Source organism: Heptranchias perlo, chromosome 1 (assembly GCF_035084215.1).
Source record: "Heptranchias perlo isolate sHepPer1 chromosome 1, sHepPer1.hap1, whole genome shotgun sequence".
Lineage (NCBI taxonomy): Eukaryota > Metazoa > Chordata > Chondrichthyes > Hexanchiformes > Hexanchidae > Heptranchias > Heptranchias perlo.
This window is the reverse complement of record NC_090325.1, coordinates 95777321-95793702: the sequence shown is the minus strand read 5'-3', so window position 1 is coordinate 95793702 and position 16382 is coordinate 95777321. Positions and strand designations below refer to the sequence as shown.

Below are 16382 nucleotides of genomic sequence, written 5' to 3'. Positions count from 1 at the left end.
ACAATTTTTCTGTCTCACAATATTGAAAATAAATCATCCTATTGCAATCCCTTAGTGATTTGGCTCTGTTCTCATTTACCTATTCCAGCGCTCCGATAAATATCCTTCCCTATTGCAGGAGCCTGGGCGGTGAGATGCTGCTGATCTTCCACCATGGTGGGCGTCTCCGAGTAGCTCTAGCCTTTGAGGCCCTGGCTGCAGACTGCTGTGTCTCAGCATCAGCCAGGGCAGTCTGGGCCAGCTGGCTGTGTGGAACCAACAAAGGCACTGGCTCAGAGGACAGGGGAGCTGGTGTGGTGTCATCCTGGGAAAGGACAGCATGAGCCTCTGCCCTGGAGCCAATGCCACCGTCATGGGGCCGTGCTTCTACACTCCCAGTGCTTAGTGTGAAAACAGAGTAAAGGAGTGTAGTGATGCTCTAGAAGCCCCTATCCATCCAGACTCCTATCCGCATTCTCTTTCATGGATTGAAAGCCTGAGGAGATACTAAACCCCAGAGCTATGATGGCAACAGTCTGAGCTCCCAGTGAAGTGCGTTAGAGCTGTCACCAAATGCTCCATCATTGTGGGCCCCATTGCAGAGTTCATAGTGCTGACCACTCGCTCCATGGTTAACTGCATGGTCTCAATGTCGTGCTGGATGACCCCGCACAAGCTAAAGCTGGACTTCTCCATGCTCTGTGCTATTGTGCTCAAGCTTGCTGGCAGGCTGCCCAGTGCACTTAAAATGTAGGCTGTGCCTTTGAATTCTTCAGCAGTGTCCTCTGCAGCAGGGCTAAGCTGCAAGCTCTCCCTCCGACAAGCTGCCTACTGGGCCGACACATCCTTTTGCCCATGCTCCTGCACGCTAGTACTCGGTGACTCTCCCAGTGCAGACCCCTCTAGCCTATCTCTACAGTATGCACAGTGCCAGTCACAGAGGTGATGCTTGCTAAAGTAAAGTCGAGTGACGCTATGTCATCTTGAGTGAAGCTCTCTTTCAGCTTCTCAGCATCTGGATGCTCTACATTTTCTTGACCTAAAAGGGAAGAGGGCGACAAGGATTATCATTTACTGTCAAGGATAAGCAGAGACAGATGTGTGGCTGCTGGATGCAACTTCACTTTGTCATGCACAGTGTGTGAGGGTAAGATTTCAGCGAGAAGCGACAGAGCCTAAGATGGTAAAAAAGCCTACGGGTCTTGTCCTCCAGCCTCACCACTGGCCAAGTCCTGACGCGACCCGTCCCCATGGTCTCCCTGAGGTCCTCTTCAATTTGGGAGAGGACCTGAATGGAGGCCCTCCCTCTTCCTGTCCTCATCTCCTTTCTACTATTGTTTGCCAACTTAATCTGCAAGAAAGAAGGGACAGTGTTGGTGGTAGACTATTGAGATGCTTTGAGGATGTGCATGTCAAGTTGGAATAGTGGTACTGGTGTGTGAATGGTGGCAGAGGTGTGAGGAAGTGAAGGCGGTAATAGTGAGGAGAGCAGGAAGTGCAGAGTGTGGCATTAGGAGCAAAAGGAGGTGGAGTGAAGTGTGCTGCACTGATTGGAGGAGAGTGCTGGTGCCTGGGGGAGGGAAGAGTTGAGAGGGCTGGGGCGTTAGGTAGTGCAGGGTTATGACAGAGACTGATGCGAGATAGGAGTTAGGGGTCTTACCAGAACAACACTGGTCAGATCACTATCCTGCGGGGGATGCTCCTGGCACTGAGCAGCTTGGTAGGATACCTTCCTGCCCCTTTGGTGGGAAGAGGACATCCGTCCTCCTGCTGACTTCCTCCACCAGCACTTCTAGTGCTATATTTGAGAAAAGGGAGGCCCTTGAATCTTCTCCTTGGCTTGCCATCATCAGAATTGCTTTCCGGTTGCCTGCAGCCAAAGTGCACCACCCCTTTAAGAGCTGCAAGGTGCCTTTAAATAGTATCTAGGACACTCAATATTCATTCTCCCGATTAGGCGAGTTGCCAATCAACAGCACGACAGGCGCCAGCAGCCTATTTCATTAGATTGAGGGCCCCCAACCAATTTCTCCACTTAATTGCGCCCACGTGATTATGCACGAGCTGCTGGCGCAGCACTGAATCTGGGCCCGAATACGGACCCAGAAGAATTTCTACCCAAATGTACCAAAGGTTACAGGTTGAATGCTATATTTATATAAGAATACTGACAACGTTTACTTTTTTTTCTTTTAAAGGAAGCATATCTCTTTTCAACTATGTTGTTTTGGTCTATGGAGCTTTCAAGGTCCAATATCAAAACAAGAGCCAAACCTTCAAGTGTCACACCTTCCAGTCACCTTGACAACATTTATCTGCAGGAAGTAGAGCACAACAGTCAACAAAAAGAAAAGGAACGATTAAAAGGCACTTCAGTTAGTGGATCTTCAGTCAGTCACACAATATCTACAGTTTAGTAATTTACTAAAGTTATAGTTGTTTCAAGTGTTTCGGAGGCCTTGATTTAGAAGGTGGCACTGAGTCTCAGGTCTTCAGTTCCAATCGACTGTGAAAAATGGAAATGGCCAAGGCTGAAAACGTATCCCAGTCAGACAACATTTTCAATACTATTGACTCGATTCAGCAAAAAAATCATGTCCTCAAGTCTTTGCTTCAGGAAAAGGGGAAACTTTATGAGAATGATGAAGAGGGTATTAAGCAGAATCTTGATACTGTTTTGTTCCTAAGCAAACAGGTTAGCATTGAACTCCTGGAAAAGTTCAGAAGTGCAAAAGACATACTGCAAACGACATCTGAAATAGTGACTGCTCTATGTGAACAGAACCAAGCAAATACTAACCACAGAGGTAAGAACAAGACTACAAAATAGAGCATTTTGGTAATAAAAAAATGGAATAACTATGTTTTATGCTTCACTCTTTGTTTACAAAATGGGATACCACATTACAGTACAATACACACACCAGCTCCTTCAACTGCTGTACTTATTATCCTACTGTAAATTGACACATTCAGAGTATGCAGATTATTTTCCTACAGTTTTGCACCACTCATTTTTGACATCTATTGCTTTATTTCTGCTCTGATGTGAGGCAATTGTTGTGCTTCATTGCCAGTGTGCTTCTCAAGGTAGATTTTCTTCTGGGATCCCCGACTGGGTGCCAGACAATGCACCTCAGGTATGAGGAAAGAAATTTGTGCTATTTTCCTGCCTGGGCCTTATGCATGGCCTGGGCTCACTCCCTTCTGTGATCTTGGGCTACTCCCGCAGATCTACCCTCTCATTTCTACATTTGACCTACCTTGCATAGTACAGACCATGAAGGAGGAAAGGAGACGTGCATATCCAGAGATCTACTGTTTTAAGTTTTTACTTGCATTCATTCCTGTGCCACTTATGTATATATTTCTTGCGGTGGGGGAGGTAAATAGGTCTCTTTGTAATCTAGTTCAATGAAATCATGACTGATCTGTGATCTAACTCCATAGAGCCGCGTTAGCCTAATATCCCTTAATACCTTTGGTTAAAAAAAATCTAACAATCTCAGATTTAAAATGAACAATTGCCATTTGTGGAAGAGAGTTCCAAACATCTACCACCCTTTGTGTGTAGAAGTGTTTCCTAACTTCATTCCTGAAAGTCCTGGCTCTTTAGGCTATGTCCCCTAGTCCTAGACTCCCCAACCAGTGGAAATAGTTTCTCTCTATCTAACTTTTCAGGTCACCTTAATATATTGAAAACTTTGATGAAATCACCCCTTAATCTTCTAAATTCTAGGGAATACAACCTTAGTTTGTGTAATCGCTCCTCGTAATTTAACTCTTGAAGTCCAGGTATCATTCTAGTAAATCTACGCTACACTCCCTCCAAGGCCAAACCCTTCCTAATGTGCGGTGCCCAGAAATGAACATAGGTGTGGTCTGACCAGGGCTTTGTATAGCTGTAGCATAACTTCTACTCCCTTGTATTCTAGTCCTATAGATATAAAAGCCAGCATTCCATTAGACTTTTTGATTATTTTCTGTACCTGTCCATGACATTTAATGATCTATGTACATGGACCCCTAAGTCTCTTTAGACCTCCATTATTTCAAGCTTTTCACCATTTAGAAAGTACTCTGATTTATCCTTTTGAGGTCCAAAGTGGATGACCTCACACTTGCCTATATTGAAATCCATTTGCCACAGTTTTGCCCATTCATTTAATCTATTAATATCTCTCTATAATGTTACGCTTCCATCTACACTGCTTATAGTGCTGCCTATCTTTCAGTCATTGGCAACCTTGGATATGTGGCTCTCAATCATAGAATCATAGAAGTTTACAACATGGAAAAAGGCCCTTCGGCCCAACACGTCCATGTCGCCCAGTTTATACCACTAAGCTAGTCCCAATTGCCTGCACTTGGCCCATATCCCTCTGTACCCATCTTACCCATGTAACTATCCAAATGCTTTTTAAAAGACAAAATTGTACCCGCCTCTACTACTGCCTCTGGCAGCTTGTTCCAGACACTCACCACCCTTTGAGTGAAAAAATTGCCCCTCTGGACCCTTTTGTATCTCTCCCCTCTCACCTTAAATCTATGTCCCCTCGTTATAGACTCCCCTACCTTTGGGAAAAGATTTTGACTATCTACCTTATCTATGCCCCTCATTATTTTATAGACTTCTATAAGATCCTGTCATCCAAGTCGTTAATAAATACAATGAATAGTTGAGGGCCCCACACAGATGCCTGTGGGACACCACTAGACACGTCCTGCCAATTTGAGTAGCTGCCCATTATCCCTACTCTCTGTCTCCTGCCACTCAGCCAATTTCCTAACCAGGTCAATAATTTGCCCTCAATTTCATGAGCTTCAACTTTAGCTAACAGTCTCTTATGAGGGACTTTATCGAATGCCTTCTGGAAATCCATATAAACAACATCTATAGACATTCCCCTGTCCATTACTTTAATCACCTCTTCAAAAATTTCAATCAGGTTCGTCAGGCATGACCGACCCTTTATATATCCATGCTGGCTCTCTCTGATCAGCTGAAAATTTTCAAGGTTTTCAGTCACTCTATCCTTAATTATAGGCTCTCGTAATTTCCCGACAACAGATGTTAGGCTAACTGGTCTATAATTCCCTGGTTTCCCTCTCTGACCTTTCTTAAATAATGGAGTGACATGTGCAATTTTCCAATCTAACGGAATGATTCCTGAACTTTGGAATATTGTAGTTAGGTCACCTGCAATGTTCTCACCTACTTTCTTTAAAACCCTTGGATGAAAACCATTATTTTCTTCATTACTATTAATTTGCTTACGTTAATTATGGTGAGTCCCCGTCCCTGATTCAAAAATAGTTTCCTTGGGGTGTCTGGCATGCTATCCTCGTCTCATACTGTAAATACTGACACAAGGTAATTATTTAACATGTCTGCCATTTCCTTATTTTCATTTACAATATCATCATTATCAGTTTTTAAAGGGGCCACTTTGCTCTTGACCACTCTCTTTTTCCTAATAAAATTGTAAAAAAAAATTTGTGTTGATTTTGATATCCCTTGCAAGTTTCTTTTATACTCCCTTTTTGTAGCTCTTACTATCTATTTTGTCACCCTTTGCTGTTCTTTATATCTCTCCCAGTTGCCAGGATCTGTGCTATCTTTTGCATTTTTGTCTGCTTTCTCTTTTAGTTTTATGTTGTCCCTTACCTCTTTTGTCATCCATGGCTGTTTGTTTTGGCAAGTAGAGCTCTTGCCCCTTAGGGATATAAACTGGCTTTGTATCACATTAAATTATTTTTTGAACAGGTCCCACTGATCTTCTGTTGTTTTACCCATTAACAGATTTGCCCAGTTTACTGTGGACAGTCTCTGTTTCATCCCTTTGAAGTCTCATTTAGTTACCTAAATTTAGAATCTTAGTAGCTGTTACGGGTTTCTCCGTTTCAAACACAACGTAGAACTCGATCATATTATGATTGATATTTTATAAATATTCACGCACTGTTAGGCTGTTAACTAAATCTGGCTCATTACTCATTATTAAGTCTCCTCTGGCCTGCTCCCTTTTTGGGTCTATGTTCCTATGAAGGTTGGAACCAGTTGTATCTTAGGTGTCAGACCTGGTAATCTGATACCTCTGCTAGGCAGATCCACTGTTTTCCAGGCAGTTTCACTGAAGGACCTGGAGAGGTAGACCTGTCACTGGGGATTAGGATTCTTACCCCTGGTTCCAGGCAACCCAGAGAGCCCATGCTATCACAAGTGGTCCTAGCTGAACAAGCAGCTGGACGTTTACCAGTGCTCTGCACCAAAACAGAGAAGTCACCAGGATGCAGCAGCCCGGCCATTAATATCATAGTGGTCACAATCTGTCATCAGGGACCAGTTGGAACGGCCCCACACTAAGGTAAGTGGACAGGCGGGGGGAGGGGAGGAAAGGAGGTGTGAAATCCCGGTTCGGGGAGGGTAATCTCGGAGTAGGAGGGGCCTATGGTTTCCTTTGTCGGGTCCGAATCAGCACTCCTGCTCCTCCTGGCCCACAAGGTAACTATTTTTGACAGCATTCAACCACTTGTGTCAAAAAGCCATTGTTAACATTGTTAAAGTCCAAATTATTCAGAATTACCTTCTAAGGTTAACATCTGGACCAGATGTAGTTTCACTTCTGAGTGACATTGGCCAGAAAATTCCTTGAAGCTGCTCCCACTCTGAAGAATTTTCCAGCCATTGCATTGCTGTCCTAGTGATTTTGTTCTGTCTGTACCTTCTGCCATGGCGCTTCACTCTCAGGGACTCTTGTCTCCGCTGCTCCTATTCCTCTTCTCTTATTATGCAGGACAGGGGTCTGCTCATTAGGAAGGCCAATCCAGCTGCTTAGTTCTCCTGAACATGTAAAGGGTGGGGGTGGGGGGCAGGGGGTCCAAAATATTTTGGGTGTACCGAAACTGATAGCACTTTACATTACATAATATTACATAGTATCTACAGCACAGAAACAGGCCATTTGGCCCAACAGCTTTATGCGGTGTTTACCACACGAGCCTCCTCCCACCTTACTTCATCTCACCCTATCGACATAACCTTCTAATACTTTCTCTTGATTTTTATCTAGCTTCTCCTTAAATGCATCTACAGTATTCACTTCAACTACTCCATGTGGTAGCAAGTTCCACATTCTAACCACTCTCTGAGTAAAGAAGTTTCTCCTGAATTCTTTTGGTTAATTATAGTGCAGGTCTCAGTCAGATTTTTTTTAAATCACAAAGAAAATCGCTATCAAATTCCAGTTGTGCCGGTATCAGATAACCTTGGGCTGTGCTGGGCCTAGATTTTTGGGCGTAGATCTACACCAGTGCATTATTTACCAAAATCTAGGTCTTGAGATTGGGAGCGGAGTGATATAAAGGAGATGTTTCAGCAGGCATATCTTGGAAGCAGTGAAAACAATTGAGGAAGTTTGAGCATAACAATGTTTTGGTGTAAATCAGTTATGCACAAATGTCCCTGGGAAGAAAATAGCACATTTTTGCTCTTGCCCCAAAATTACACCGAAAGGTGCAGCAAATTCCTGGACAATTTGCCCAGAACTACTGTCCCTAAGCCACTGATTGTTTAAATCAAACAGGTGTGTGGCTCAATCTTAACATTAGGGAGTGTTCAGTGCAGCCGTGGCAACTTGCTTGCCGTGCCTGTAAACAGTCTGATAACATCAACTTCACACAAAATGTTTGCTCTCATGACACAGCAAACAATCATACAATCCACAATAAACATAAATAAAATAGGATCGAGCAAATCTCACCGCTCAGCATAAGTCTTACAAAACATGACATACGTGTAATCTTTCTCTGAGCCCTCTTCTGTGACGAACAGTTGTAACAACAGGGCCTCAGCATTCTGGGTGCTACAACATACTATTCCACACCACGCAACAAAGAATGACCATTATTCAAAATTCTACTCATAATACTCATAATTTGTTTTTCATTTTTTAGTGAAGGGACACAAATTATAATCTAAAAGTAAGAAAGAAAACGCTTTACAGCCAATTAAATACTTTTGAAGTGTAGTCACTGTTGCAATGTAAGAAACGCGGCAGCCAATTTACGCACAGCAAGGTCTCACAAACAGCAATGTGATAATGACCAGATAATCTGTTTTAGTGATGTTGATTGAGGGATAAATATTGGCCAGGATGCTGGGGAGAACTCCCCTGCTCTTCTTCGGAATAGTGTAATGGGATCTGAGAGGGCAGATGGGGCCTCAGTTTTATATCTCATTTAAAAGACGGCACCTCCGACAGTGCAACACTCCTTCAGTACTACACTTGAGTGTCAGCCTAGATTTTGTACTCTAGTCTTTGCAGTGGGACACAAATCTATGACCTCTGTCACAGAGGTGAGTGTGCTACCACTGAGCCAAGGCTGACACAAGGACTGAGTGTCAGGAGTGGGATAAGAAGGCAGTCAGGCAGAACTACTGTTTGCATGCATTGCAATAGACTTGTGGAATTAGTTACCCGTAAGATGATTGAGATGAACAATATAAATAGGTTCAAGAGGCAACTATACCTGTTTCTTAACAGAAAAGATATGATGAGAGAATTCAGATAAGTTGTGATTGATGAAAATGGAATAGATTGTCAGGGTAAATAGATTTTTCCTGTTCCTAACAGAAAGTATGGCCAGGAATTTCCTCAGAGCTGATCCTGCTCCACTGCATTTCCAGCAAAGTTACAGCAGAGGAGTGGGAGCAGCTTCATGGAAATTATCGGCCTTTGTTACTATTATAGGAAACAAACATTAATTGTCTGATTAATTCTTGCTTTACAATTATCTTTTTACAGTAAGTGCTGCTCATTTGAATTACCTGGGATGGACTAATAATTTTCTAAACCATATTATCATAACTTTTAAAAGTGCAGAAAGCAGCCTGTACAATATCAACTGCTGTACAAATGAGGACATACAAAATTCCTGTGCTTCGGAACAAAGTCTGGGATCATCCAACTCAGGACTTCTCCAGCAAAATGGAAATTCAGGAGGAGGGGAGAGCGGGAAAGAAGAAGGAAGCCTTCAAACATCCCCCAGTAATTCCAAAACTAATCAGCACAGTCCTGAGAATAAGAATCATAGCTTGGGAACAGAAAAAGGGAGCAATCTACAAGCCTCCAGTTGTAGCAATTTTCAAACATTTGAAAATGAAGGAACTGAGGTAGAAAGCATTGTAGGAATTAAAGATGAACAGTTTCAGGCATCAAATGTGTGCTCTCTTGGCCAAAAGGGAGTGAAGAACCAACCTGGAATTCAGAAACCAGATGAAACGGACGAGCATCTAAAAAATCAGCACAGAGTAATAAAGGAAATGGATTGCAGCACTGAAGTCAAGGACACTGATAAAACTTTAAAATCTGGGTCAGTTGGTAATAAAGGTGGAGGTAAGGAAATTCATCTCACTGCGGTGTCAGAAACTGCTGGAGCTGATGAAAAAAGAACGAACAAATTAAATGATAAAAATAAGATTACTGAATCTCCAGCTGAAGCTGTGAAAACTGAAGACCCAAGAGGCTGGTCCCAAAGAGTGTAAGCACCATTCAATCCAGTTCAATTACATTTCATTGGCACTGTAGAACTAATGAAAACGTTCTTGGATGTTAAAGTGGCTCACATAGCCTTTGGCTTGCCTATATTACTATAAATATGAATACGATGTTCCATTTTAGCATAGATTTCAGCACTTCCATTTAATTAAGGTGAGGATGAAATTTCAAAATGAGATTTACTGATGAAAGCTTAAGGCAAATGTATTTTTTCAGGGTAATTATTTGCATCATAATTTTTATTACATATTTGTAAATTCCAAAAAAAACTGTTGATTTCTTTTCCTGTTATAGAGTGAAAGAATACATCCATGACTAAGTTCACGTTGCAAATAAGTCTGGTGACTATAACAATAATCACCAGTGTAAGCTACTAACCAACAATCATTTGGTCATGGTACATTCTAGAAATAACCTTTAATTTGTCCATATATTACTGGGGTAGTGTTAAAGTAGTGATGGGGGACAAAAGAAGGGGATGCCCATAACATGGTGGGCAATGGGTACTCACAACCCTGAGCTTAACCTATTCTCACATGCTGATACAAGAGGGTCATTGAGGAGGGTCAATCCTATTAAGGAAAGCACTGGATATCAGTTAAAAACAGAATCAATGGGAATTAAATATTTTTCAGGAGCTCATATCTGCTTGCGATGCTTCATGCAATCTTCTGCAGTATCTGATCCAGCAGTCCATAGTCAATCCACTTAGAGATTTCTCATTTGTGAGGATAATCTTCTTTGTCACTAGCATTTCTTTAGGGGGTATTTAAATTCTGAAAGCAAAGGAGGATTGTCCAAGATTAGCAGAATGAAAGGGGTCCACATATATGGAGACAGCACTGTAAAAAAGACAGCCCCAAATTTCCTTGTGGCCTGCACCCATGAGGTGGGATTTTGCCTGCTGGTCCAGATGCCCCTGTTCCTGGGGTCAGGCCATTTACATAAAGAAGGTGGGTGCCTGCGCCTCTATCGGCGTAACTGGGGTTTCCACCTCAGGAAATTAAAGCAGGGCTCATCGCGGACAGAAAGGATCTTGAACTGAGTGGGAACTTGAGAATTTGGTGAGAGTGGGAATTAGGTGTAGAGGGGGAAGGAGGTGCTAATTTTTTTTAAAAAGGCAAAATAAGACTAAAAAGTAATTATCTATAAATAAAAAAGACTAAGATATGGCAGAGCAGGTTTTGTGTCTGGTCTGCAATATGTGGGAGTTTGTGGACAGAGAGAATGTCCCGAGCGAACACATCTGCAGTAGACGTCTCCGCCTCGAATTTCTCCAGCTCAGAGTCCTTGAGCTGGAGTGTGAGTTGGAGACACTCTGACATATAAGGGAGGGGGAGGAGTATCTGGACAGTTTGCTCCAGACCTCGGTCACACCTCGTAGAGAAGTAAAGGATCAGAACAGGGTTGGTGTGACCAATAGTGTACAGAGTAAGGGGAGCCCAGTTGAGATAGAGAACGAGGATCCACAGAAACTGATCCTATCCAACAGGTACAATGTACTTGCTACCTGTGAGGATAAGGATAAAGACTGTCGGAAGGACAGCCAGAATGCTGACCATGGCACCTTGGAGCAGGAGGCTGCCCAAAGGGAGGAGGAGGAGAAGCATGATGTGGTAGTTGTAGGGGATTCAATAATTAGGGGGAAAGATGGCATCCTTTGTAAGCAGGATCGAGGGTCCCACATGGTATGTTGCCTACCTGGTGCCAGGGTCCTAGCGGAAAGGATAAATAGAGCAGTCACAAGGACTTTAAACTAGTAAATGGGGGGGGGGGTGGGCTCAGGCGGAAAAGGTAGTATAAATAATAATTCTATAACAAATGAAAAGGAAGAGAGTGGAGTAATAGTCAGAAATTACTACAGACTAGGTACATCCCCACAAGGGAGAAAGGTAGGACAACTAACGCCAGAGCTCTCTGGATGACAAAAGAGATAGTGAGTAAGATGAATCAGAAAAAAGGGGTGTATGACAGATGTCAGGTTGATAACACAAGTGAGAACCAAGCTGAATATAGAAAGTTCAGAGGGGAAGTGAAAAAGGAAATAAGAGGGGCAAAGAGAGAATATGAGAATAGACTGGCGGCCAACATAAAAGGGAATCCAAAAGTCTTCTATAGGCATGTTAACAGTAAACGGGTAGTAAGAGGACGGGTGGGGCACATTAGGGACAAAAAAGGAGATCTATTCATGGAGGCAGAGGGTACGAGTACTTTCCATCTGTCTTTACCAAGGAAGAAGATGCTGTCAGAGTCTCACTAAAGGAAGATGTAGTTGAGATACTGGGTGGGCTAAAAATTGATAAAGAGGAGATACTAGAAAGGCTATTTGTATTTAAAGTAGATAAGTCACCTGGTCCAGAAGGGATGCACCCTAGGTTGCTGCGGGAAGTAAGGGTGGAAATTGAGGAGGTACTGGCCATAATCTTCCAACATCCATAGATACCGGTGTGGTGCCAGAGAACTGGAGAATTGCAAATGTTACACCCTTGTTCAAAAAAGGGTGTAAGGATAAACCCAGCAATTACAGGCCTGTCAGTTTAACCTCGGTGAGGGCGGGGTGGGGGGGGGGGGGATTCTTTTAGAAACGATAATCCGGGACAGAATTAGCAGTCACTTGGACAAGTGTGGATCGATTAGGGAAAGCCAGCACGGATTTGTTGAAAGCAAATCATGTTTAACTAACTTGACAGAGTTTTTTGATGAGGTAATAGAGAGGGTAGATGAGGGTAATACAGTTGATGTGGTGTATATGGACTTTCAAAAGGCATTTGATAAAGTGCCGCATAATAGACTTGTCATCAAGATTGAAGCCCATGGAATAAAAACGGCAGTAGCAGCATGGATACAGAATTGACTAAGTGACAGGAAACAGAGAGTAGTGGTAAACGGTTGTTTTTCAGACTGGAGGGAGGTGTACAGTGGTGTTCGCCAGGGGTCGGTGCTGGGACCACTGCTTTTCTTGATATATATCAATGACTTGGACTTGGGTGTACAGGGCACAATTTCCAAATTTGCAGATGACACAAAACTTGGAAGGGTAGTAAACAGCGAGGAGGATAGTGAAAGACTTCAAGAGGATATAGACAGGCTGGTGGCATGGGCAGACGCTTGGCAGATGAAATTTAATGCAGAAAAAATGCGAAGTGATACATTTCAGTAGGAAGAACAAGGAGAGGCAATATAAACTAGTGGGCACAATTCTAAAAGGGGTACAGGAACAGAGAGATCTGGGGGTAAATGTGCACAATTCATTGAAGGTGGCAGGGCAGGTTGAGAAAGCGGTTAAAAAGGCATACGGGATCCTGGGCTTTATAAGTAAAGGCAGAGAGTACAAAAGCATGGAAGTCATAATGAACCTTTATAAAACATCGGTTCAGCCACAACTGGAGTATTGTGTCCAGTTCTGGGCAGCGCACTTTAGGAAAGATGTGAAGGCCTTGGGGAGGGTGCAGAAGAGATTTACTAGCATGATTCCAGGGATGAGGGACTTTAGTTATGTGGATAAACTGGAGAAGCCGGGGTTGTTCTCCTTGGAACAGAGACGGTTGAGAGGAGATTAGATAGAGGTATTCAAATCACGAAGGGTCTAGACAGAGTCGATAGAGAGAAACTGATCCCATTGGCGGAAGAGTCAAGAACTAGAGGACATAGATTTAAGGTGATTGGCAAAAGGACCAAAGGTGACGTGAGGAAAAACTTTTTTTACACAGCGAGTGGTTAGGATCTGGAATGCACTGCCCGAGGGGGTGATGGAGGCAGATTCAATCATGACCTTCAAAAGGGAACTGGATAAGTACTTGAAAGGAAAAATATTGCAGGGCTACAGGGACAGGGTGGGGGAGTGGGACTAGCTGGATTGCTCTTGCATAGAGTCGACATAGACTCGATGGGCCAAATGGCCTCCTTCCATGCTGTAACCTTTCTATGATTCTATTCTCTAGCTGCTAACTGCAGGAAATAGGGGCGTAGACCCATGGTATTGGGTCTCTGCCCCATTACGTTGCCAATTGATTTCTGGTGTTTTTCGTGGGTGGGGGAGGAGGTATTCCATGTACCTACAATAGCTGCAGGTCGGGGCAGTCATTCAAATGAGATGAAAAGGGGCATTCCCATTTCTCCTGCCTCATTATCCTGTTGCTTTGCCAGCGGGTGTCCATTTGGAGAGATGTCCAGAAGAAGCAGGCCTTAAGGCCTTGCACACGCACTCTCCACGATTGAATGATTAGAGAGTGGCAGGCAGAGCACCTACATGCAAATTCTTTTTTTCTTTACAGGGATGAGATGAGAGCCTTCATGGAATCATAGAATATAGCACAGAAGAGGCCATTCGGCCCATCATGCCTGTGCCAGCTCTTTATAAGAGCTATCATATTAGTTCCACTCCCCTGCTCTTTCCCCATAGCCCTGCAAATTTCTCCTTTTCTTGTATACGTACAATTTCCTTTTGTTTAATACAAAATGGCACAATTTTACATACATATTTTCCTGCTGTTACAAACCTAAAATCTCCTCAGTAAAAGTACAAAGATCCTTACCAAGCTCTTTTTACCATTTTGTCGCAAGCCCACTTTACACTCCACCCAATTTTACTCTGAAGTTAATGGAGCATAAAATTGAGTGGGGCGTAAACAGGCGTTCAACCCGAACCCTCCCCGTTCCCGACGATTGTATCCTATCCTCCCGTGCCTTCAATACAGTATGGCTATGGGGTAGATTTTTCTGTTTGTTTATTAAGTAGTCATTAACAATTTATAAAATATGGAATTAGACAAAAGAATAAACATAATATAGTTTGTAAAGCCCCAGAGTAGATGAAAAATCATATATCTATTATTTTAGACAATGACGGGTCATAGGATAACAAGCTTTTCTTTCTGTTTCTTTCTAAGACTTCTTGCAGAATTGGATGATGGAGATGATCCTCAAATTGGCTGCTATGTCACAGCACCTTTTATCACAGCCCAGAAACTGTTGTGCAGAATAATCAATGATAGGAGTGCAATGGTTGTAAGTGATGGTGAAGAGCTGGTTAGCAACGTGATCAGCATTCGGTGCGCAGACTCCAGGATAAAGATCCCATTTCCTGTTAGGATTGCTATACCATTTACTGCACGCTACCAGGGGAATTATCGTGACATTATGGTAAAGGTGTCAGATGGGACAACACATTCAAGTTATATGAGTCCTATCTCCTTAGAGGGAATGTTCGAAGGACACAAGGTTGGTAAACAGTTATCGGTGCAAATATTAGTCAGAATTTAGTATCATCTGTATAGACCACTCTGAAAATATTTTTCTTTTTAAAAATGAAAATAAAGTTTTATTTCTCCCAATTACTATTTTATTTTCTTTATCTAGGGATCGTGTGCAGAGGTTAAGATATATAAACTTGGAATCTTTTCGGTTGTGTCCTGTTTAAGAAAAGAGACATTTACCGTACCTAGAAAAGGATTAGCCTTGAAGCTGAGCATGGATTCAAGAATTACACTGAACTACCTTCCTGGATCATTCACTGCTCCTGTGGTGGTGCAATCAAAGGTTGGAAGAATTGCCCAACTGTCCTTTTTCCTCCCACTTTTCTCCCCTTTTTACTGCTTCTCTCCTGAAGACACTGGGGTAGTTTTTTGTCTTCATTGTCTGGACAGCAATGAGGAGGAGCAGATCACCCACCCTTTATATAACCTGTTTGTCCTTCATTTCCATTGATTTTAACGGAATGAAAATCGGGCGCGGTCTATAAAGAGCGAGTGATCCGTTCCACCAGATTGCTGTCCAAGTGGTGAAGACAAAAGTCTACCCCAATGAATCATGCTGATTTATGGTTTCATGGATACTGGAAATCTTCTAGTATTTTGACTTAATTTGCTGCTCCCATTTAAGAAATGAAGCCCAATTAGAGTGCAACAAAAAGGTAAAATTTTTGAATCTTAAGCTCCAAGTGGGGAATTTTTTGAAGTTAATCGATCCTGGAGGGCATTAATTACCTTTAACTGGAACACATTTTGGGCCTTTACTGGACTCACCCAGGACTAAACTGTACCAGGCCACCAACTTACTGCCTCATTTACACCTTGGACCTGATTGGAATTTTAAGGCTTTTTTTTATGTGGGAAGTTAGGTAAGTTTTCCCTTCTTTTAATTTTTACAAAATCTAGTCAGGCAGACACAGAGTCCAACTAGAGGTTTTCTAAGGACAGTCTTAAAGTAATTGGGGCCCAAAACTGGGACTCCTCTGGTACACAACCACCATAACTCCAGCAGGAGTGTACCGGAAGGTTTGGAAACTAGGCTGGTTTCACCTGTTCCTGGCCTTATGTCGGGGACTCTGCTTGCCTTGTAAGGGGTGGAGCTTCCGCCTGACAATGCCAGGAGTTTCCACATCCCTGACCTCAGATGGACCCAGCAGATTATCAGTGGCAGTGATCCTGGTGGGAGCAGGCTGCTAACTGGCATATTTGGGTCCTACCTGGCTGCCCTGGCTGGGATTGTGGCCTGTAACTTCAAAGAAAAAAATGAAGACCGTTTTAAAAATGTTTTAAATTAAGCCCACTTACAAAGGTGGGCTACCTAGATGTATTACTCATGGCACAAGCACCGGCATTGGGATGCAAATCATGGTACCACCCACATATGCACTCAGGGATGAGGAAATTCCATTTAGCCTGTGGAAGCTTATCCCTTTTGTAGTCTTGTTTTAATCAACCCCAAATGTTTTTGCTTGGCAGGTTATTCCAGACCTTATTTACTCTTTCAGTAAAGATGTCTTTCCTGATTTTTTATCTTACTTTTCACTACTCTACTCAATACGTCTCCCACTCGAACCTTTGACCTCTCACATGTATT

General features: G+C 42.8%; 1 protein-coding gene across 1 annotated transcript in view; it reads left to right on the top strand.

Moving 5' to 3' along the window:
• The first annotated feature begins 2494 nt into the window (after window positions 1-2494).
• The window catches only part of dthd1 (death domain containing 1), a 37759-nt gene continuing 23871 nt past the window's right edge, over window positions 2495-16382 (top strand). Inside the window, exons 1-5 of the mRNA XM_067971512.1 lie at window positions 2495-2786; window positions 6105-6325; window positions 9224-9522; window positions 14429-14759; window positions 14898-15077. Coding sequence (XP_067827613.1) covers window positions 2495-2786; window positions 6105-6325; window positions 9224-9522; window positions 14429-14759; window positions 14898-15077 — 1323 coding nt within the window. The remainder of the gene's footprint in view (window positions 2787-6104; window positions 6326-9223; window positions 9523-14428; window positions 14760-14897; window positions 15078-16382) is intronic.